Source organism: Pectinophora gossypiella, chromosome 4, assembly GCF_024362695.1.
Source record: "Pectinophora gossypiella chromosome 4, ilPecGoss1.1, whole genome shotgun sequence".
In the NCBI taxonomy this organism is placed as follows: domain Eukaryota; kingdom Metazoa; phylum Arthropoda; class Insecta; order Lepidoptera; family Gelechiidae; genus Pectinophora; species Pectinophora gossypiella.
The window spans coordinates 12,977,088-12,999,537 of record NC_065407.1 but is presented as its reverse complement, the minus strand read 5'-3'; the positions used below and the strand labels follow the sequence as shown (position 1 = coordinate 12,999,537).

At 37.7% G+C, this 22,450-nt stretch overlaps 3 protein-coding genes across 6 annotated transcripts; 2 read left to right on the top strand and 1 right to left on the bottom strand.

Annotated features, from left to right (window-relative positions):
• The first annotated feature begins 8,992 nt into the window (after nt 1-8,992).
• LOC126382403 (transmembrane protein 41 homolog) lies at nt 8,993-10,709 on the top strand. The gene is made up of 5 exons (XM_050032252.1): nt 8,993-9,213; nt 9,458-9,608; nt 9,685-9,813; nt 10,027-10,364; nt 10,456-10,709. Exons 1-5 carry the CDS (start codon nt 9,171-9,173, stop codon nt 10,623-10,625), a joined length of 831 nt encoding a protein of 276 aa, XP_049888209.1. The 5' UTR covers nt 8,993-9,170; the 3' UTR covers nt 10,626-10,709.
• LOC126382391 (uncharacterized) lies at nt 10,639-15,078 on the bottom strand. 4 transcript variants are annotated; one of them, XM_050032233.1, is made up of 6 exons: nt 14,964-15,078; nt 11,774-12,135; nt 11,539-11,702; nt 11,292-11,458; nt 10,894-11,153; nt 10,639-10,822 (listed from the first exon to the last, which is right to left on the bottom strand). In XM_050032233.1, exons 2-6 carry the CDS (start codon nt 12,114-12,116, stop codon nt 10,734-10,736), a joined length of 1,023 nt encoding a protein of 340 aa, XP_049888190.1. In that variant the 5' UTR covers nt 12,117-12,135; nt 14,964-15,078; the 3' UTR covers nt 10,639-10,733. The 4 variants fall into 4 exon arrangements, with proteins under 4 accessions (XP_049888190.1, XP_049888192.1, XP_049888191.1 ...); XM_050032235.1 differs by lacking the exon at nt 14,964-15,078 and having other exon boundaries at nt 10,913-11,153; nt 11,774-12,217; XM_050032234.1 differs by lacking the exon at nt 14,964-15,078 and having other exon boundaries at nt 11,539-11,687; nt 11,774-12,215.
• Nucleotides 12,578-19,999, top strand: LOC126382362 (uncharacterized). The gene is made up of 5 exons (XM_050032177.1): nt 12,578-13,075; nt 16,573-16,696; nt 17,348-17,500; nt 18,083-19,270; nt 19,461-19,999. Exons 1-5 carry the CDS (start codon nt 13,004-13,006, stop codon nt 19,814-19,816), a joined length of 1,893 nt encoding a protein of 630 aa, XP_049888134.1. The 5' UTR covers nt 12,578-13,003; the 3' UTR covers nt 19,817-19,999.
• Nucleotides 20,000-22,450: the final 2,451 nt, after the last annotated feature.

The window sequence follows — 22,450 nt, the reverse complement described above, 5'->3', positions numbered from 1 at the left end:
GAAATTACTACTTTTGTAAAAAGAAAGATCATTCAAAGTTTGTGCCTCAGAACAATAACTAAAGCATAGAAGGAAGGCTAAAATAAGAATTCAGAAACTATAAACCGGCTCTCTTCTAGCTTACGACACAAACTATGAGTGAGAAAAGGACAAATGATTCGCTCTTTGCTTCATTTTTTCCGAGGTTGTCACAACATGAAATGTCATTTGGACCTATTGGACTCATTTTAACTCGGCCAAATACATAGTAACATACATAAGAAGATTTTACTTATATTTACCGAACTATTTGACACGGTCGCGTCAACTGTGTTTACGAGTGTCTTGTGTTCAGATTGTTTTAAGTGATAATTTAACAATATTTTTCCAAATAAATGGAAAGAAACTTTTATTTATATCAAATAATTGAGTGTCCCGACTGTGTGACATTATGTCTTGTGTGGTATGGGGCTGCAGCTCACATTCAGGAAGAAAAGAAAATAGCCAACAACTTCTGTCGTTTCATCGGTAAGTTTTTTGTAATTTTCTAGTGAAATGTGAACTGCTGAACAATTTTAGGAAAGTAATATGTTTTGCTGAATAGATTTGTAGCATAAAATATTTGAGATATCCATTATATTATACGTTTCATCGATGAATACGGAATTGATTTGAGGTTATGTTGATTGTCCATAGTGATGTACTAAAATTATCGATACTTTTAATTTTTAGATTTCCTGTAGACGATAACAAAGAGAAAGAATGGATAATTCGCATTAATAGACGAAATTGGATTCCAAATAAGTACAGCCGTATTTGCTCGAAACATTTTACTGCGGATTCATTTATGTGTGTTCCTAATTCAAAGTGGAGGCGTCTTCGAGACGATGCTATTCCTACATTGAACATTATAGATCAGACAGATGAAATGGTGTTTAAATTTAAATTTCAGCCTAGCCTGCATCATCTCACTGCTGGATAGATAGATAAGATATTTGTATCATGTTATCACAACACGTTTATACTATCTATCATTCAACTACATATTATTATGTACTTAATAAACTTAGTATATACTAAGTCTGTAGTTGTTTTATGTCTAAACAATTATGAGTTGTACACGTTTTATATAAGTAAATTATTATTATCTTTGATTTCAGATATTAAATCCAAAAGTGTCGACTGGATTTACATGAAAAGGTATATCAAATAATTTTCTTTTTTTATATTTTTAACATGATATACATATATAGAGTGTATAATTCAACCAGCTGCACAATGCACTTAAATCAGATATATTTTACTTTTATTTTTATAGATTATTTTGTACATATACTATTTTAACATTATTATTAAACTTTATTTCAGTCAGTTCAAGAAGACGAGATGAAAAATTTAAAAGAAAAGCTGAACAAGTCCCGCCTCAAGATCAAACGACTTAATGAAAAAAAAAAAACAATGTGACAGGGTGTCACAAAGACAGTTTCTAAGCAAATTGACACTGTTTAGAAATTAATAAATTTGTATTTATTGTAAATATAATGTACATAATTAATAACGTGTGAAATAAATACTTGCTAATGAAAATGAACAGATTTACGATCTAATTTATATTTCATTTTACCTCCTGTTCTTATTTACTCCTACTCCAACACTCCAGGTTGATACGAACTGCGCCCAATAAAGAATGTAATGAATGTTATAGATTTGTGTAAGCGACTTAGATAAATCTTGACTAAACCTTCCTTTACAAATACAAATATACTTTATTGCACACAACATACAATACTTACAAGTTTTACACGAAAGATACAGTACACCACCTACCTACCTTTTACTTTCCCTTTCTGTTCTCTTATGAATACTTGTATGCCGTATTTTTTTAAGCTATATCTAGTAGGTACGAGTATGGTAATCCTAGTATTGAAACAGCTTGTAGCCCTAGTAAAGACCGCCATTTTATGTTTACAGAGTGGCACGTTTTTTCTGTAGGTATTTCCAGTCCATACTCTTTTCTATGTCTATGGCGTGACCCCATCGGGCCTCTTACCGTCTGTGCGGCTTAGACCCGGCGGCGGCGGTTCCAATTTGCACGGCACGTCGATCGACACCAGTGCACGGCGGATGACATCATAAATAAATTCGAATATTAGATAGATAGATAGATAGATAGATAATACGTTTATTTGGGACAACAGTACAAGTAGGTTACAAACAATCAGTAAAACATACAGTTTGAAACATAACAATAACAAGACACTTAGAAGTCAGAAAGAGTAATCTAGTTAAGTACCGCCGTCCCAAAATAGGCCCTAGCTCAGCATTTGCTGCGGAAACGCAGGACGAGTCGCAGCGCTGTTATTCTGCTAGTACCTGTCGCGAGTAGTACGTGCGCGCAAACAAATCGAACTAAAAATGGATACATACTTAGGTACATAATATATGATCACGCCTGTTTCGCATTAGGGCATAGGTTAGAGACTACGAATATAAAAATAGATAAAAAATTAATACAAAGGTTTACACACATATTATTATTAAATAAAATTGAACATATATGTAACGAGGGGTAAGTGTCATCTACCTGCCTGCCTGACAGGAATGTTTCATGTAATGTTAAATATAAAAAAGTGCGGGTGGAATCAAATATGAAATAGAGTAATATAGTCGTAATACCGAGTGTTCTTTTAAAATCCAAAACCCATTGTTTAACTATTGTGTCTGGAAATCTCGGTGTTAATAGAGATGACGATAGGGTCAAAGATAAGTTGTAAAGTGGTAATCTAGAAATCTAGAAATAGACGCCAGCTTAATAAATGATAATCTCACATTTATTTTTGATCCAATTACGAATTTAAAATCGCCCATTTTGTCACAATGAGTACGACTATTGGACCAAGTTTATTGATGATGGCACAACTAGGTTTTGCATACAAATTCCATATAAAATCTTCGCTTTGACCTTTGGTAAAGGGTATCTCTTTTGAATAAGTTTACGTCAAGCTCATTTGAAACTTTGTACCATTATTGTTCAGCCCTCTGCAGAGATAGAAAGTGCCAAAGCAATTCATCTTTGAACCGCCGTTTTCGATTTATACTTCTTAGCGGTGGTGGAAGGTCGTTCCAAATCTTGGCCGCCTGATACTTGAAAGTCCCGCGGAAGGCTGCTGTACGGTGACGAGGAGTGCATAGCACAGGTGCCGCATTTCGAGGCCTGTGTCTAGGCAGTGAACTCCTCCAAGGGATTTTAGCCAGTAAGTATTCAGGGTTTTTTGTGTTAATGACGTCGAAAAGTAGGTTAGCAAAATGTAATTTGATGCGCCCCCCCCAGTTTTAATAAATTTGATGCATTTAGAAAAGGAGTTACATGTGATCGTGGTGGAATTGAGAAACAAAAACGGGCACATGCATTTTGAACACGTTGTAGAAGAGACAAGGTTTTACCATAAATGCAGTTTCCATAAACGGAGATACAGTGGTTAAATTTCGATAATATAAGTGATTCACACAATCTAATCCGAAGTTCAGTGTCTATAAATGGTCCTACATTGTACAGTACCTTGAGACGGTAAAAACAGTTACGCACTAGATTTAGACAGTGCTCCTCGAATTTCAGATTGCCGTCGATTACCAACCCCAAGCTACGAGCCGACCGGACACGTTCGACGGCTTCGCCCCGAATCTCAATGCTAAGGCCAGTGGCCTCGAGATTGCGCACTTGCGCCTTTGACCCCGTTATAAGAAATTTAGACTTAGCAGGATTAAGCAATAGGGAATTTCTAGCAGACCAAGCAGCAATTCGGCCCAAGTCGGAGTTCACTTTATTAACCGCGGATCGATGATCACTCGGGTTCGAAGATAGATATAATTGTACGTCATCTGCATACATATGATACTTGCATTCTCGTATTTGATGAGCTAGATCGGCCGTATATATAATAAATAGTACTGGGCCTAAAATGGATCCTTGAGGCACACCCCGGGAAATCATCTCAGGGCAGGAAAAATTGCTAGTACCATCAGTGTTAGAGGTTACAACCTGCTGCGAACGACCGCACAAGTAAGTATTAAACCATCTCAAGGACGAGTGGTCGAATCCATAATAAGATAGTTTAGACAGTAGAAGAGATATGTCAATGGAATCGAACGCACGTGAGTAGTCGAGTAGTACCATTAGCGAACCACTGCCACCATCCTGAGCTGTTAACAAATTGTCCACCACATCCATCATTGCTGTATTACACGATCGTCCCTTGCGAAAACCAGACTGAAGGTCAGGAAAGATCTTATTTGCTTCACAGTATGAAGTGACCTGATCACAAACTACCCTTTCTAAAATTTTAGACATAAATGGAAGGATGCTGATGGGTCTTAGATCCTTTACAGTGGAAGCCTGAGTAGTTTTAGGCAGAGGTCGAACCAATGCATTTTTCCAGCTAGATGGGAAAGTGTTCTCAGAGATGGACCTATTTATAATAGCCGTAATCACCCTAAGCGTGCTAGGCAAGGTTAGCATAATCATGTCACGAGTAAGTTTATCCGAACCACACGCGTTTGATTTTAAGGATAGAATTATTTTTGCTATCATACCCTCATCAACTGACCTTAATTTAAACTCAGAGGAGCAAAACCTGTTAAACTCAAAAAAAGTCAATTCGGATAGAGGCACTGTATCTACGCTAGGTAAGTCTAAAAAAGCTTTATTTATTTGGTTGGGGTCATTAAAATTAGATGGAAGTTCGTATTTGTTTTTTAGATTAGATATCAAAGTTTTTTTTTAAATTAGACCATAGATATTTAGGATTATTTATATGTTTGTTTATATGCTGGTTGAAAAAACCCTTCTTTTCATAGTGGATGCTGACATTAACTAAGTGCTTTAAATCTTTATATTTTGTTTTTGCCGCGCTATTGTCAACGTCACAAGAGTGTACACCTGTGCGATTAAGCGATCGTAAATTCTCATGAGCGGCGTCGCGTAGACGCATCATGTATCGTACATTGCTGGTTAACCAAGGCGGTAGAGGTTCCTTAATTACGATGTTCTTCTCAGGGGCATATTTATCGAAAATATGTATTTATTAAGAGGCTGCTAAATGTCGACACCATATCGTTTACTGTTTTCAACCCTAAGATGTTTTCCCAGTTTATCGAGTCTAGTTCAAGAGTAAAGTCAGTCAAGTGTATGTCTTTAATAGGTCTGTAAGTGATGCACTGCCGGGGAGGTTTAGGTTTAGTACATTTAAGTTCGATATAAACAATCGCGTGCTTGCCAAGACAAGGATAGTGCACTACTTTTTTATTGCGTACAATAAGTTTTTCGTCAGTACATATCAAGTCAATTAAAGTCGCAGTATCTTCTGTTCTAAAGTGAGTAGGTTCGTCAATATGGTTTTTAAGGTTAAAATAATGTAAAAACATATTTAAATGAGGAATGTTATAGTTCGAGCTGTTAAGTAAATCAACATTAAAATCCCCCAAAAGAATAAGATGATCATAGTTTGTAAACGATGCAATAGTTTCAGTTATCGCGTCGAGAAAAGTGTTAATATTTTGCCATGGAGGACGATAGGCAGTACCTATGATATAATGAGTACCATTCACTTTATGGCTTAACCACATTTGATCGACCTCCAGATGAGGTGAAGGGTGGGCTAAGGTGCGAGCGGATATACCGCGCTTAATATAAAACCCCACTCCCCCACCCCGCCGACGCCTACCGAATCTGGTGCGAGGGACGTGGCGAAGCCGGTAGCCAGGGACTCGCGGGGCAATGGCATCCTGATCTTCACGTAGCCATGTCTCATTTATCGCCAGAATATCAAATGACTCCCGTATGAGTATATCCTGAAAGTCGTCATGCTTTGTTCCAAGGGAACCCGCATTTAAGAGTGCGATAGAAAATTGTTTAGTCCTAATCATTGCTGTCAAAAAGACAATTGAGGCAGGTAGATGAACTATCTAGGTGTGTGTTTATTCGTGTTGTAAATATATAGGTTATCAATAAAACATAATAAGATAGTTTTAGGTACGGAAAATTATAATATATAATTAAACGGAGATGTGTATATATATGTGTCGAAGTACTTGTAAACTGCGTAAGTAAATAAGTTATCAAAAAAAAAACATAAGATAATTTTAGGTACGAGACATTATAATAGATAATTATATGGAAATATGTACGTATATGAGTCAATGCACCAATAAAATGCGCAAATGAAGCTATAGGAAGGCGAAAGGAACCGGTTTTCGTATTTGAATCAACATTATGATGTGCAAAATACGTAATAAAGACGGCGATACATATCTGATTACTCTGTATAAGGAACAACAAGAAAATAGCACAAAATAAAGCAAGGTAGAATATCAGTAGTAATAGCGTAGGTAGTAGTTCGTATAGCCTGAGAATAAATTGTAAACATAAAGCAATAACACATAGATCTATTTTTTTCGATCCAGTATGGATACGCCGAAAACACGAAAAATGTCATCATCAGCTCGAATTGTCTCGACTCGATCAGTAGGTAGATCAGATTTGCGAGCATAGATACGTCCGCCAGATGTCCAAATATACTTCCATCCCACCTGCCGCTTAGCTTCACGTGCCTTTGCCAGTAGTGCACGATTTTTTACTGTTAACCGTTCGTTGAAGTATATGCCGGTTTCAGTGTGGGGGGGCAGTCCTAGCCCACTGGATGTCAAAGATTTACGGACCCGTGCCTGACGGTGAAGGTTATCGCGAACTGATCGATGGGTGAAACGCACTGCTATTATCCGTGGTGATTTCGGTTCCCGCTCTGCGTCCGCGTCGGCACTGCCATTAGGGGATCGCCCAACGCGATAGGCGTGTTCGATATCCCGCTCCTCCAACGCGACACCCAGCTTCTGAGCCAAAGACATAACGAGGTGGGTAGTCGACTCTCCAGGGTACTCCGGGACGCCCTTGATATCGAAGTCATTGCGTAGGTCTAGTTGATCTCTCTCATTCAAGGCAGTAGAAAGACTAGTGATGTTTGATTTTAGCATATCGATGTCAGTGGCTGTGCTCTCTGAGCAGCCAGGTGCAAGGGAGTCCAATCTGGAGCGTAGTTCAGTGTTTTCTGACTCAAGGGCACGGACGCGAGACTCTAAATTAATGACGTCACTCTGGAGGGTATTCACCAGTCCAGTAATATTTCCAAGCGTCAGGTTAACCTCCTCCTTAAGCAATTTAGTAGACGAGTCAATGTAGCTTTTCATGGTGGAGTTTGAGTTTTCAAAGCATGATAATATAAAACTTCGAAGCTCGGCAGGTACTGATGGTTCCTCGGCGCGTGAATTTTGAGGTTGAATTACAGTAGGATCCTTTTTTTTATTTACTGTAGCTAGCAGATCGTCGCAAGACATGTCCATCTCACTAGGAGACACCGATTGTGCAGAGTAAAAATTTTTATTGCTTATGGGTGTCTCATCATTTTTTGGATGGCGCTTAGTGACTCTTTTACACTCAGGACATATCCAGTCACATTCGAGATCCGTTCTTGTTGAATTAAACAAGACGTTATCTATACCCACGCATAAATTATGAAATTGCGCTTTACATTTATTACATACCAGTAGGTTAATAACACTAATATGTTCGTTACAAGCGCAGCAATTCCTCATATTGAAGGTAATCGTTTGCAACTCGTCCAATATGTAGCTGTATGCGCGAGAGCAAGATAATCGCGTCACACTGCGTTTACTTGCGCGTGCGATCGAGTGGGATAGGTAAATCGTATGCACTTATGCAGACCGGTCGACGACCGTAGGTAACCGGGCGACCTTGACTCAATAGACGATACACATCAATTTGCAGAGATAGATTTTGCGAAATGATTTGAATAATGTTTGTTTAGGTAATACATTCACTTCACTGTTTGTAATAGTTAGTAAATGTCACTTTTAACACAATAACTGTATCAAGTAAATATAAGCGCACAGATCACTTTTTCAATATTTGCCGGAAGAGATTAGCAGAAACTTGCGTGACACGTGTGTACGGAATGCTTGCGCGCTCGCAACTCCTACGCAACTATTACAAAATACTTACCGATGAAACGATAACAGTTGGCTATTTTCTTTCCTTCCTGAATGTGAGCTGCAGCTCCAAACTAATATAAACCAGACAATATAATCCAAAAATGGTTAGATACTTACCTATCAGAGACAGAGTCTCCTTTCATCAAGAAGAAGATAATTGCATCCTACAAAAAGAAATCTTGTAAAAAAAAATTATCGACATTAATTGTAAGTAAATTTAATTTTATCGACATATTACTAAAGTGAAACCCAACACTAGGCAATGAAAAACTTGTGACAACCTACGAAATTACGAAACAATTTTTGTATATGCGTCTTTGTCTAACATTACGCCGGTTCCGTAAGATAAAGTAGAGCAGAATTATAGAGTTCTGTTGCTATTTTAGCCTTCCTTCTATGCTTTAGTTATTGTTCTGAGGTTTGTGCGACCAACATACGCATATGTCTCTCTTTCTATCCTTAGCGTTATATTTTATTCATGAAAAAGAACGGTGTAAATTGACAATTTGTTTCTCATGTGTTTAAAAATGACATGGCTTTTTGGCGGGAAACGGGAACGGGACAGTTGCTTTCTTCATTGAATGATCTAAATAATTAATACGAAGTGGTGTTTTGTGGTTAATGATCGCATTAAGTTAGTCGGAAGACATTCGCGAGTGTTATTATATTGGAGTATTCAATAAACAAAGTGTATCTGCCTATTTTCGCTTCGTGTCAGGAAGCCGCTTCATAACTCAAAAGTTTATGCGGACTTTTGAGTTAATTCGTTTGGGGTTCGGAGTAGGAGTCTACTCCGAGGGTGGGGGCTTAGGTTTCATCATCATCACCTTTCATCATTTCATTAATCATCAAGAAAAAAATACGTCAGACATGGCTGTATGGGCATAGTTCCCTTTGCCTTACCCTTCGGGGAAAACCAAAACAAAAAAAAAAAAAAATTAAAAATGACATTTTCGCATTTCATTTTCGATTTTCATTGCTAATAATTGTATCTGTTATATTATAATATTTATTAAAATAACATTGTATTTCGCGGCGCAGTTAGGTTACTTAAAGCTTAAAAAGATTATAAGTGATATTTTGTTTTAAGATTAGTATTGACTGGAACATTGTAGTTTAAGTCACAAAAAATGAGTTCATTTCGCAGAAGGGGTTCTGTCTCAAAGAACGCAGGTGGTATTCAAGACCCAGCAGTATCCACCTCGTCCGATGATCTTCCTTACCTTCCTGTAATCCGTCCAAGACTTGGAAACTGGAGGACAGATTGTGTTGGATTGTTCTATCCACTTCCAAGTATTTACTTCCTGATATCTACTAACCTTCATATGCCATTATCCTCTCCAATTAAATCCTTGCTTAGTCATGCTTTTTATTTCATATGTACTTGATTTATAGTGCTTATTTATACTTCTTGCAGACATTGATTCCTGTACGAGTTATGGGAAGGACTCAAATACAAGTATTAGTGGTCTATCGACATCCAAAGCTTTAGTTTTAGTTGTTATTATTTTTACATGCTCACTTTTTGCCCTGGGTCTTTTGTACAAACAGTTCCCAGAATTAGAGCAGTAAGTTTACTCAAGAACTCTATACTTAAATATTATAATTTTTGGACTCATTTTAATATTTCTTAAAATTTTTTAGGCATGAGAAAAAGCATTTAAAGTTACCATGGGATTTAGAAGATGCAAAGCAGCTGGGTCTAGTTTTAGACCGATATAAAGAAAAGTATTTTTATGAAGTATTATTTGGAGTCTTCTTAGTTTATATATTGTATCCTTTTTCAAACATGTTACATAATGGACCAATGCCTTCTGAAGGTTGTGGGGAAACGTTGGATGTGGACACTGGAGGATCAGTCATTGTGGAGAGCTTTTGGGGTGGTTATGTCCAGCAGTGGAAAATTTCTGTCTGATGAACATAATCATAGAATTTTGCCACAGTACTTGAAATGAATCTGATAATTTCCTGAACAAAGTTTCCCAGTTTGCAAACTTTTGCAATACCTGGTTCAATCTTCCTGAGTATACTGTCAGGATTTTTGTTTCCATTTTATTTAGCTTTACTTCTAGTATGCTGTTGTTCAGCCATCGGCGCAAGTTTATGCTTCTTCTTATCAAACCTCCTGGGCAAGAAAATTGTGAGAAAATTTTTCCCAGAGAGAGCAGAGCAGTGGTCCAAGGCAGTGGAGAAACACAAAAATAACTTGCTGAACTATATTATATTTTTGAGGGTGACACCTTTTTTACCAAACTGGTTTATCAACATGTCGGCACCTGTGATTGGTGTACCTTTGGTGCCATTTGCCTTAGGAACTTTCATTGGTGAGCAGAGCATCATTAGTTCAATGTTATCAATAGAACAACTCAATGTTAACAATTAAAATATCTGTGATCATTTCATCATTATTTTCAGGTGTGGCTCCACCATCATTTGTGGCCATCCAAGCTGGTCAAACTCTACACACCCTGACATCCACAAGTGATGCCTGGTCCTGGACATCAGTTACTGTCCTCAGCGTCTTTGCCCTTGTCTCACTCGTACCAGTTCTGATGAAACAAAAACTAAGGGAAAAGTTTGAATGAACCTGTCATTGAGTTCTTGGGTTTTAGCTAATTTATTTAGAGTGAATTGATTTTATGTTAATAAATTGTTGTTTATACATTCCATTCTAGTGTTTTGTCTTCTCATTATTAACAATAGGACCCAACATGTGCTATTAGGGTAGAATTAACATTTGAGGGTTGTATCACAGGTCTCCAGTACCACCAGTTGTACCACACTGAAAACAAAATATTCAGTTAGGATAAATATCATGGATTTATCTTTGACTGATGAAAATATTGGTCTTACATAAATAAGTTTCTTTTACTTCAACTTTTAAAGATTTGCACTGATGTTTGCACTCTTCAGCTGGTATCAAATTGACCACTGCTGTACCACTCAGTGATAACAGAAATGAGAAGTTGCATTCAGTGTCTGGTATCTGGAATGATTCTTGATTTGAAACCATAATGAGGAACCGTTCAGTGCTTTGTCCAAATTTGGGCACAACTTTTGGTCTGAGTATTACTTGCCGAAGCAACCGTGCCATATTCATATTGTTAAATCTCCTGCAAGAATAGAAAAAAATAAATCGTCATCATCTCCCTAGCATTAGGCCGTTTTTCAGATCCACAAAAAAAGAATAGAAAACTTTTAATATGCATGAAATAATGTTAAAATTTTAAAAAAGATACCAAATAATTTACCAAACATAAGTATTCCTATCCTCCTTATGTTCTTTCTGGAATATTTCCTGTGGTTGTACATAGTATTTGTTATTTACCAGAATTTTAGGAGATTCTTTATCAAATATAGCTTTATTTTTTAAATATAGGTCTCTTAGTGTTTCAAGATCTATCACTTGCTGTTCAGTCTGAAAGATCATAACATAAAACATATAAATAATTTACATAAAAGTGCAATAATATTAATTGTGATTTTCAAGATTAATACCTCATAAATAAAAGGACCTGTGTGTTGTTGGTTAACTGGTTTAGGATCATAGATTTGTCTCACATTATTTACAGTACTGCAAGGCCAGCAATCCATGTCGACAATTGTGAAGAAAGGATTTTGTATAAGACAAGATTCATGATACAAATCTGGAAAAAAGATACCTACTAGTTAGGTACAGATAAATATAATCCAATAAGAAATATATAAACTACTTTATAGATGCCACACTTACCAGTCAGTGAAGGAAATAGTGATATAAACGGAATAGATAACTTTCTTAACACACGTAACCCAGGGTAAACATAGTCTTGTAGGTTACACACTAAACAACTGTAAATAGTTTTAAAATTGTACATACAACACACAGTAATAACAATCCCAAGGAGTAACACTCGATGCTTCGTGTTTAGTCGTCTATGGTTCTGATTTCTGGGTACTTCTAATGTATCTAGAGAATTCAAAGATTCAAAATACATTTTCCGGAATTCTTCTTCGCTCATGCCCGAATGTATGCATTGTCTTCTTAGTCTTTTTATAGCTTCTGAATAATCTTGTAAGGAATCTTGATTTGCCATTTTCTAAAATCACATGTACCTGTTCATTTATAAAATTACTAATAAATTAATTACTTGCGAAGCAAATCAAATCAACGACTTGATGAACACGAAATGTTATTACTGATGTGTTACTTTGGAAAATTATTTGAGAACTAACTCGTCTTAATCTCGAATATGAATATATGATCTCTTTCTAACATCACATACTTACATTAAGAGGAATAGAGATAGCATGTTTACGTCTAAGTCTCCGTCTATCGAGTTTTTGTCGTACCGTCGTTTTGACAGATGTATTTTAACTGTACGTACATAGGCAATGAACATTTTAGATGATGCCTTGTTATTCCGTAAAGAGCTGTCGTCATCAGGGGATATCACTAAAAACTGTTTGTGTGTGTGTTGATTTACAGGAGATTTAGGAGTGTTAATAATGCAAAAAAACAATTCGAAGACTAAGATTTCAAATATTTTTCTTTCGCGCCAAATCCAGCAAGATCTACAGCTTGAGTTGTTTGCTTTAAGGACCTGAAAGACTGTTTCTGTAATCAGTTTTCGGTTGAGTCTCATACGAAATGTAGAAATCATTAATGACTGCGATTCACCAATATCAATAGCCTCCAAAACAATAATTTCAAACAGTCTTGGGTTCTTGCACTACAACGATAAGATAAGACAAAGTAACTACGTGCTGGGGCCTTCCGATAACATAGGTATTCGATGTGATAGACTCCTGTCAATACAACAATGCTCTCTTAAATCGACAAAATATCTTTAAAAAGTTTAAATTATGTCTTTAATGCGTGTAAAATTGTTAATATTTACGAAGTGACATGTGGGTTGCTTAGTGTAAGTGTATAGAACGGTGCATCGGTATAAAGATAGCTGGAAAATGCTGGTAGAAAGCAATGGACACTGAAACACGCGTGCACGGAGCACCATGGCGTTGGCCTCTTCTACTTTCAGTTATTTTCTTGCACGTATGTATTTTTTTCACCCTCAGCCACACATAGGTAGCAATTTAGCAAAGTACCTGCAGAACTACAGATAGACGTAGTAGGTGCTAGTTCTATTTGGTAGGTACCTAATAAAGAAATCTACGATCTTAGCCTGTCCTGTGTTGACAAAAAAAGAAGTCTTATCATAAAATGCTTAGGTAGTAGAGTATTGGCCTCACCACAGACTAATAAGAAGATATTTCGTATGGTCCCACGATCTGTAGGTCCGGGTTCGATTCCCATTGGAGTCATTATCGAAAATCACTTTGTAACACTGACCTTTGTTTGGGTAGGACATTGTAGGCTGGATAACCTGATTGTCCGACAAAGTAAGATGATTGCATGCTTCGGAAGGCACGTTAAGCCGTTGGTTCCGGCTACTAGCCGTAAAACACCTCCACTAACCCGCAGTGGGGCAGCGTGGTGGAGTATGTTCCAAACCCCGCAGGTGATAGAGGGGAGGCCTGTCCAGCAGTGGGACGTATCTAGGCTGTTTACATCTTGGCATCAGACAGATTTTAGGTAAAGTTTTGGTAATAATAATTAGAAGCTTTCCTAACAATTTATGGACAATTGATATAAGCAAATAAATAAAATAAAAAATATTAACGTATATAATTTTTTTTACTAATAATATAGACATATTATTATATAATGAAACGCAGATGAAATGCATAATTTGTATTTGACGCGTTGATTTATGATCGACGTTTAATAAATTGTTCAAGATTATTTTATTGCTTATCTTCCTTGTGCTGATAAATCGAAGGTTACATTCACCGCTGATGTGACGTCATTATATCTGTCTTGATCTAATTCAAAAATAGAATACCTAGAGCTATCCTGCTGAAATAAAATAGCAACCTTATCCTGTTAACAATAATTATTCACAGAAACCGCACTTTTCCTGTTTTTGTGGCTTTGCCCCAAAACAAAGGTACTTAGCAATTATTTATTGGCTTTAAACTAAAGGAATACGTATAGAACGGCAACTCTCCGCTCCCCACCAGCGGTTGAGTTAGGTTCTCCTCCCCCCTCGGTCATAGTTTAGTCTTCAATGGTATGATAACAGACGTCACGCACACAGATGCGCGTGTATTATAACGTCAATGTGTAGTGTCTGTGTAAAACGAGGTGTTTTATTTCAAGTGTCCGGGGTGTGAATAAAGCCTAAAGCTTTGTAGATACATTATGTAAACTGTCTGTAAATACAATGACCTAATACACCCACCATTGTGTATATCCATGAATAAACGATTTACTCTGAACCGGCGTGTGTTATGAAAATGATTGTCTGACAAAGTAACATGATTCCGTGCTTCGGAGGGCACGTTAAGCCGTTGGTCCCGGCTATTGGCCGTAAAAACACCTCCACCAACCTGGAATGGAGCAGAGTGGTGGAGCTCCATACCCCCTCCGGTTGATTGAGGGGAGGACGTATAGGCTGTTTATGATTATGATGTTTCAGCCATTACATTGTATTTTGGAATAATTATGTACGGTCACGAGCATTAATATGTATACACTTTGGTACCATGTCACATTAACTTTTTTGACAAATTGAACTGTAAGTCTCAGTAAATGTCAAAATATGTTAGTGCGACAGAGTCCTAAAGTGGGTACATTATATGTATTGCTCATGACTGTACTTACCTGAGTACGTTAAAGCTGTACAACGCCATCTTATGTTTTTAGTAAACGTAGCCTGGAAAATCCTTCAATCCATAGTCTCTGCTTATCCCGGTGGGAAATAGGCATAAGTTTATACATGTATTAAATTATAGAAGTTCTTTTAGATTGCTTGCTTAGGTACAGTCGTGTAGTAGGTAAGTTGTTCAGATAAATTAATGTAATCGCTGTAATCACTTACCACGTAACAAACATGTTTTGGTAGCCATCTGAATTGTAATATCTGAGTCCGTAGTTCATAAACAACCAAAGTTACTTCCTATCTGGGCACACGCGTAACCTCAGAAATAAACAATAACACACTCCACTCAATGATGGTTTTGAAGTGACACTTCCTTTTTAGTGATAACGTATTCTGTCACGTGACGAGTACTAATATGCACTTTGAAACCATGTCATATTAACTTTTTTGACAAATTAAACCATAAGTCTCATTAAATGTCAGATTTGATAGTGCGACAGGGTTCTAAAGTGTACATGATATTGCTCATGACTGTACACAACCATGCAGCTAAAATGTGGGCTATCTCTAGCTACCTACTTCGTATAATTCCGTTTGTTTTTAAATGTGATTGTAGATTTGTCAAATAGCATTAAGCTGAGGGCTCTCACCCGGTACAAAATTTAAGACAACAGGCCTTAGGGTGCCCAGTTACACACCTAGTATAGTAAACAACAAAGGATAAAAACCGTGTTAGGTTACCATTGAACTGAATAATCAGTTTTTATCTAATTTCTCATTAATCGGGTACATAATTATTCCAAAATACAATGTAATGGCAGAAGCATACATAAAAATAATTGTTGCTTGATATTTGGATCACATTATAATATAGTATTGCTACTTACCTATATTGCTTCTCTTTATTTTGATCAGAATAATAATGTGTAGAAGATGTAATTGTGCCTGACTGTAATAAAAAGGGTCATCATTTACTTATTCCCAAAAAAATATGAAAGATGCATAATATACCTACATCTATATTATGTCTGTTATCCATGAAATTAGAAGGTTAAACGAAGAAAAACTGTACAGCGCCATCTATATTGATTTTGAGGAACCCTGGAAAGTTCGTCATTTTTTTTTTTTTTTTTGTTTGGTTTTCCCCGAAGGGTAAGGCAAAGGGAACTATGCCCATACAGCCATGTCTGACGTATTTTTTTTCTTGATGATTAATGAAATGATGAAAGGTGATGATGATGAAACCTAAGCCCCCACCCTCGGAGTAGACTCCTACTCCGAACCCCAAACGAATTAACTCAAAAGTCCGCATAAACTTTTGAGTTATGAAGCGGCTTCCTGACACGAAGCGAAAATAGGCAGATACACTTTGTTTATTGAATACTCCAATATAATAACACTCGCGAATGTCTTCCGACTAACTTAATGCGATCATTAACCACAAAACACCACTTCGTATTAATTATTTAGATTATTCAATGAAGAAAGCAACTGTCCCGTTCCCGCCTCCCGCCAAAAAGCCCGACGAAAGTTCGTCATTGCGCCTTTTTCCGGGAACGTCACTTTATTAATTGCAACGGATAACATAATTTTTTTTTTTTTTGGAATTTTTGGCCTGGTTACATAGACCTTTAGGCCAATAACATAAAATATAGTTCAATCACAGATTGACTACCCAAGTTGTGTAACGATAGTTATCTACAGTCATAGATAAAAGAACATAGACCTTTACGTGTTCAGTGGACTGAAAAGTCAATGATTGTTTGCTTATAAAATTTCTTTATCGCCTTTTTTATCTAAAAAAAAGTTTGATATCATTTTTTTTCAGGTGTGTCTCCCAAGCCTCGTGCTGTCCTATGGGGTGCTTCTGGTCAACTCGGTGGCGCTCGGGGTGCCCCCTTGGCTCAGTCTTGCGACCCCGGCGACTTTCGTCCTCACCTACGGGCTCACACGTGAGGTTTATGCTATGTTATTATATTTTATATCTTGAGGTCAGCCTCCATGGTCTTCTCTCCGGCCAAGTAGTTAATGCCATCTGCGGCAAATCTACAATAAGTCACGTCAAAAATAACATGGCCTTCTGGTTAGAGCGATCAGTATACAATCTGGAGGTCCGGGATCGTTTCCCACTGGGGACATTTGCATTGTCAATAACGCTATTAGTAGGTTAGGACGTTGCGGGTTGAATTGGGTCGTGTACCTACTAGGTTCAAGATAAATTATGAAATTCTGATTACTAAAAAAAAATCTTGACGAAAAACGTTTTCTTTTTTCTATTTAACCTATTTATGAATTTTAATCAAGAAAAATGTAAGAGAATAAGTCCGACATTGTACCACATTTTTCGCAGTGTGCTTTTTCATACAAATTTCATAGTAGTAATCGATCGACTCTAGTGAGCCGATAGCGATAAGCGCTGAATGAAGGAAATCGTCGACCACGCCGGCGTGGTCGGTTTACAATCGATATTGCACTTATTTGAACAGCCATGACAACGTATTTACATCACGGTTCGGACGCTTATTTTTAGAAAAACTCCTTAGCGAATGTGAGTCTATTTGTTTATAGGATGTCAGTGGAAATGTGACTTACTTTGGTTGCAGAATGTTGGTGCAGAGACGCGGCAGACTCGTGGGGCGGGATGGCCGGGTACCGGGTGATGGCGGCTCTTGGCCTTCTCCTTGTAGTAGCTAGTCTGCTCAGCTGTGCCTTCATACCTTGTCTGTGGCATCCGTTAGCCTATGGCGTCTTAGGAGGTACGTTTTCATAATAAGCAGCTGTCATCATCATCTCCCTAGCATTATCCCGTTTCTCACAGGGTCCGCTTACACAGGTCCGGTTTTTTATAGAAGCGACTGCCTGTCTGACCTTCCCAGCCCAATACAGGTTAGGTCACATACCTCCGAAAATGCATTTCTCGGGAATGTGGGTTTCCTCACGATGTTTTCCTTCACTGCTGAGCACTTGATAATCATTTCTAATCCAAACATGAATACCAAAAGTAATTCGACAATCATTGGTTTAGGCCTGTGCTGGATTAGAACCTGCGACCTCAAAGTGAGAGTTAAGCGTTCTACCAACTGGGCTACCACGGCTCATAAGTAGCTTTGTAATAATCATTTTGGCTACCCGCCTAACGTAAACACCTTCACCAACCTGCAATAGAACAGCGTGGTGGAGTATATCCCCTACAGTTGATTGAGGGGAGACCTGTGTCTAGCGGTAGGATGTGTTAAGATAACCATCCTTAACATCCGTAAACAAACGCTTATGTTGTCTTTTCAAAGGGTTTCTATTTAACTTCTAAATTTGTATTAAAAAATCTTTTCTTTCCTCAGGGCTTGGATCGTCTCTCATATCAGCACAAGTAGACGCCGTTATTTTCGAAACGTACGACTCCCATCTCGCTCTCATTCGAGGACTTTGTTTCACTGGCCAGGCTGTTGGACAGGCCATATTCCCCCACATAATGTCAGCGTTGATCAATAGCTATGGATTCCATTTCTCTTACATAGTACTAGCAGGAATAATGCTTCAAACCCTACCTGCAATCATGCTGCTAAGAGTATCAGGCAACATCATGAGACCGATGTCCTTTTCAAGATACAGCGATTTATCCAAAACATACGCAATTTTCAATAATCGTGACGCGAATTATTACTCCGCAGAACTACAATTGCACGATTTAAGTAAAAAATGCTGGAAAAGCCCCTCAGATGACAATTTGCACCGGGAAGAAGAACTGATAGAGGTTTATGACGACGAAGCTAGTGCAACTATAACACCGCCCCCTAGTCCTGAAGAGAAGAGAAGGAACATATTCGGAGTGGAAATTATGCCAGAAATACCCGAGGAAAGTGAGAGCGAAGACGAAAATGAAGAACATACTGAAAATGACAAAGGTCGTAGCCGTAAAAAACGCCTCAGCGTGGCAATCAAGAGACTAAGTACTATGGGAGACAACTTTAGTGAATACATAAGTAAACAGATTAGAAAAGATTCTCAGGGTAGTAGTAATAATAGCTATAACGAAAATAGAGAGTATTCTGAAGTAGAAGTCACATATGATAACATATCTCCAGTGACTGATGTTCAAAGAGAGAGAATATTCAATTCGTTTAGTTTTCGATGTCAGTCTGCATACGCTAGCATGAGGAGAAGAATATGGATGCCGTCGTATAGAGTTTATAGATTAAAGCGGAGAATGACATACTTTCTATATAACGTAAACGATACTTTTATAAAGCCATTGACGAGGTCTTTGTCATGTTGGAGGTTTTACCCATCATTGCTTTTATGCTTTTCTAAATTAAGTATAACTGCGATTATGTTGGTTTCAATGCCAATGTTGGCGTCTCAGATGCATCCAAAGATTTCACTGAATGAATCCAATTTTTTAATGACGCTTCATGGCTTCACCTGGGTGTGTTTCTTGCTCAGTACTCCATGGCTTGCGCAAACGCCGAAGAGGAATTTCAAATATATTGCTGTCATTGGACTAGCAATATCCACTGCCGCTTGTTTCAGTAAGTATTTTGTTATAAGTTTATATTTTTAGTGTAGTTTTACTTACTTTAAGAAAGATGCCTTAAGAAACTTTTGACAGCGCAGTAATAACCCTGACACCCAGATTATTGTGGTTGATTCCACTTCACAATCAAAACTTAAAAAAGGTGGTTTATTATCTTCTATAATAAACATAAATTGTCTTTCCAGTTCTGGCAGAAGCGAGGAATCACGATATGTTTTCGATCGGCTGCGTGGTGGCGGGTCTTGGCTACGGAGCCATTACATCATGTTGGGAAACCGCCATTCAGGACTTCGTCGGCGCCCGCAAGTGGCCCAAACTCCACAGCCCGTTGGAGACTCTCTCCGCCTCCCTCCTAGCCGTCTTCGTACTCGGGCTCTCCTTCGGTATAAAACAAACAAATGACCTACAATACCCCATGTTCATTTTAGGAATAGTTCTATCAGTCGTAACCTTCATATGGACTATATTGTCAGTTATTTCCATTTACGTAAATCATGTAAGGAACTGGAATTGTGGGCCAAGATGTAGACTACAAGTTTAATATGAAGTTGTTAGTTGTCAAATCCCAGTATTTAATTAGTGTTTCTAAAATACTTCATGTGCATTTATTTAAACCTATGCTTGAGCTAATGATTGTGATACACGATAAGCAGTCTTAAGGCAAAGTAAGATTATTAATATAATGTGTTATTTACATAATAAATTGTTATTTTTTGTATCGGAATTTTGATGTTTTTTAATTCTAAAACTATGCAGTGGAGAGATAAAATATTTCGACTGTTTTTAATTTGGCTCTGTGCAAACGCAGTTTCCCCATCCACGAAATAAAAGAAATTAAGTTCTATGCAAATACACAAGAGAAATTTTCCATTATCAGTGGATAAACATAAATATTTGTCAAGGCTTGCAATGGATATAAAATTGAATGAAATGCAAACATATTTCAGTTGATATTTGTTGCATTACGCAATATTTTGATCACACAAGAAGAACTGCCAAATTAAATAACAAAAGGTACATTATCTCATGAGATGTCATGGAAATAAATTATTAAACGAGTTTTATATAGATAAGTATTATAAAGTCTTGTCTACACCCCCTAACACCCTCCCTTCCCCCAACAGTGACCTGGGGGGGTTAAAAAGTGAATTGACATTTGCATCTAAAAAGTGTGCAATGCCAACTAATGTCAAATAGCAATATTGCTTTTTTAGATGAATTGCTTCGATATGGCCTTTTTAAACCCTCTATTCTTAGCACGTCACCCAAATAGATAGTCCCATCATTTTAGAAAGGATAATACCTATATTTGCACACAGTTGGGGGTATTGCTCTATGTCATAATGTCGACGAATTTTATAATCGTCTAAAATACTCGGAGCATTTGGCTGGGGCGCTGGGGCGGAAGGGTTCTGGAGTGGCGACCACGTGTCGGACGACGCTCAGTGGGCAGGCCCGCTACAAGGTGGACCGACGATCTGGTTAAGGTCGCGGGAAGCCGCTGGATGCGGGCAGCGCAGGACCGATAGTCATGGAGATCCTTGGGGGAGGCCTATGCCCAGCAGTGGGCGTCGTACGGCTGATGATGATGACTCGGAGCATTTGATATAAGTCCGGACTTATACGTAAATAGATATTAAGATTTTATTGTATTTTTGAAGCTTGTAAAACTAGAACACGAGCATTAACACTATTTACGTGCTCTACATACATACCTACGTAAACTCACGCATACTTTCTACCGGGGTAAACAGAGAGCTTGATCCTGATGACACACTTCTCTCGCTTCATCCACATTTATACACGCACGCCCGTTCAGAGTAAATCGTTCTGAACCTTACGTGTGTGTTTTTTTGTACGTGTTCTTCCCCAAATAAGTATAATTTTTAAAATAAAAGTAAATACATCTTTCAAAACTCCCTCAATCAGCGCTTATCACTATCGACCCACTAGGGTAATATTTTTCCTCTCAGACGTCGCCCTGAGCCGAGGTTCGCGCCCAACTGGGCACCCTCAGGCCTGCTGTCTTAAACGTTGTAGCGGGTGAGAGCCTTCAGCGATCCCCATTTGTCCGGCCAAGGAGTTCATGCCATTTGTGGCAAATCTACAATAAGTCACGTCAAAAAAAAATCTTACTACAGCATGTTATCGTTTGCTGTAACCGTAATGATAATGATCATAATGAAGGTGTCATAAACTTATGTCAATTACGTTTATGGTTTTATGTTAGTTCTCGAATGAACTCTACTGCTGCGGGGTAAATCCGCGCTGCAAATAACATTAAGGTAAACATCCTAAAGGAAGTCAGAGATAATTATATCTATGCCTGTTCTTTTATTAAGATTCCTCTACATTAGCTGAATTACACTTTGTCCAGCTAAGGAGGGATTTTCTAGGCTGCTGATATTCCAAAATACAATGGCCGCGATTCCTGCAGACACCGCCTAATTTTATTTTAAGTTATATCCGTCATTTTCATATCCGTCGAAAAGGAAAGGGACGGATGATTCACAGCTCTTAATTTTAGGAAGAATGAGTAAATGAATGAATAACCCGGGCGAATCAAAAGGTACGTCGCTGGTATGCAAACCGTTTGACGTGCTGTCTACTTAACTGTGTCGGGTTATTGACGGATGTAAAATTTTTAGACGGTTGGTTTAGATTTGTGCTTAAAATTGACGTGTGTTCCATAAATTTTATGCTTGTCGATTACCCGTCCCTTTCCTTTTCGGCGGATAAGAAACTGACAGATATAACTTAAAATTAGATGGTATTTACAGGAATTAGCACCAATGTAATAAGTAATAATACTCTTTTTACATAATGAAGGACTTTCCAGGCTACGTTAACTAAAACAATATAGATGGCGTTATTCAGTTTAAACGTGATAATTACCTATTTTCTCATTAATCGGGTACATAATTATTCCAAAATACAATGTAATGGCAGAAACATTATATAAAAACAATTCATGCTTGATATTTGGATTACAAGTATAGAATTACGTTGCTACCCATATGGCTTCTCTTTATTTTGATCAGAATAATAATGGGTGGAAGATGTAATTGTGTCTGGGTGTAATAAAAAGGGTCATCATGTATACCCAAAAACAAAGATAAAAGATTATGCATCACTTGCGTTATCCATGAAATTAGAAGGTTAAACGAAGGAAAAA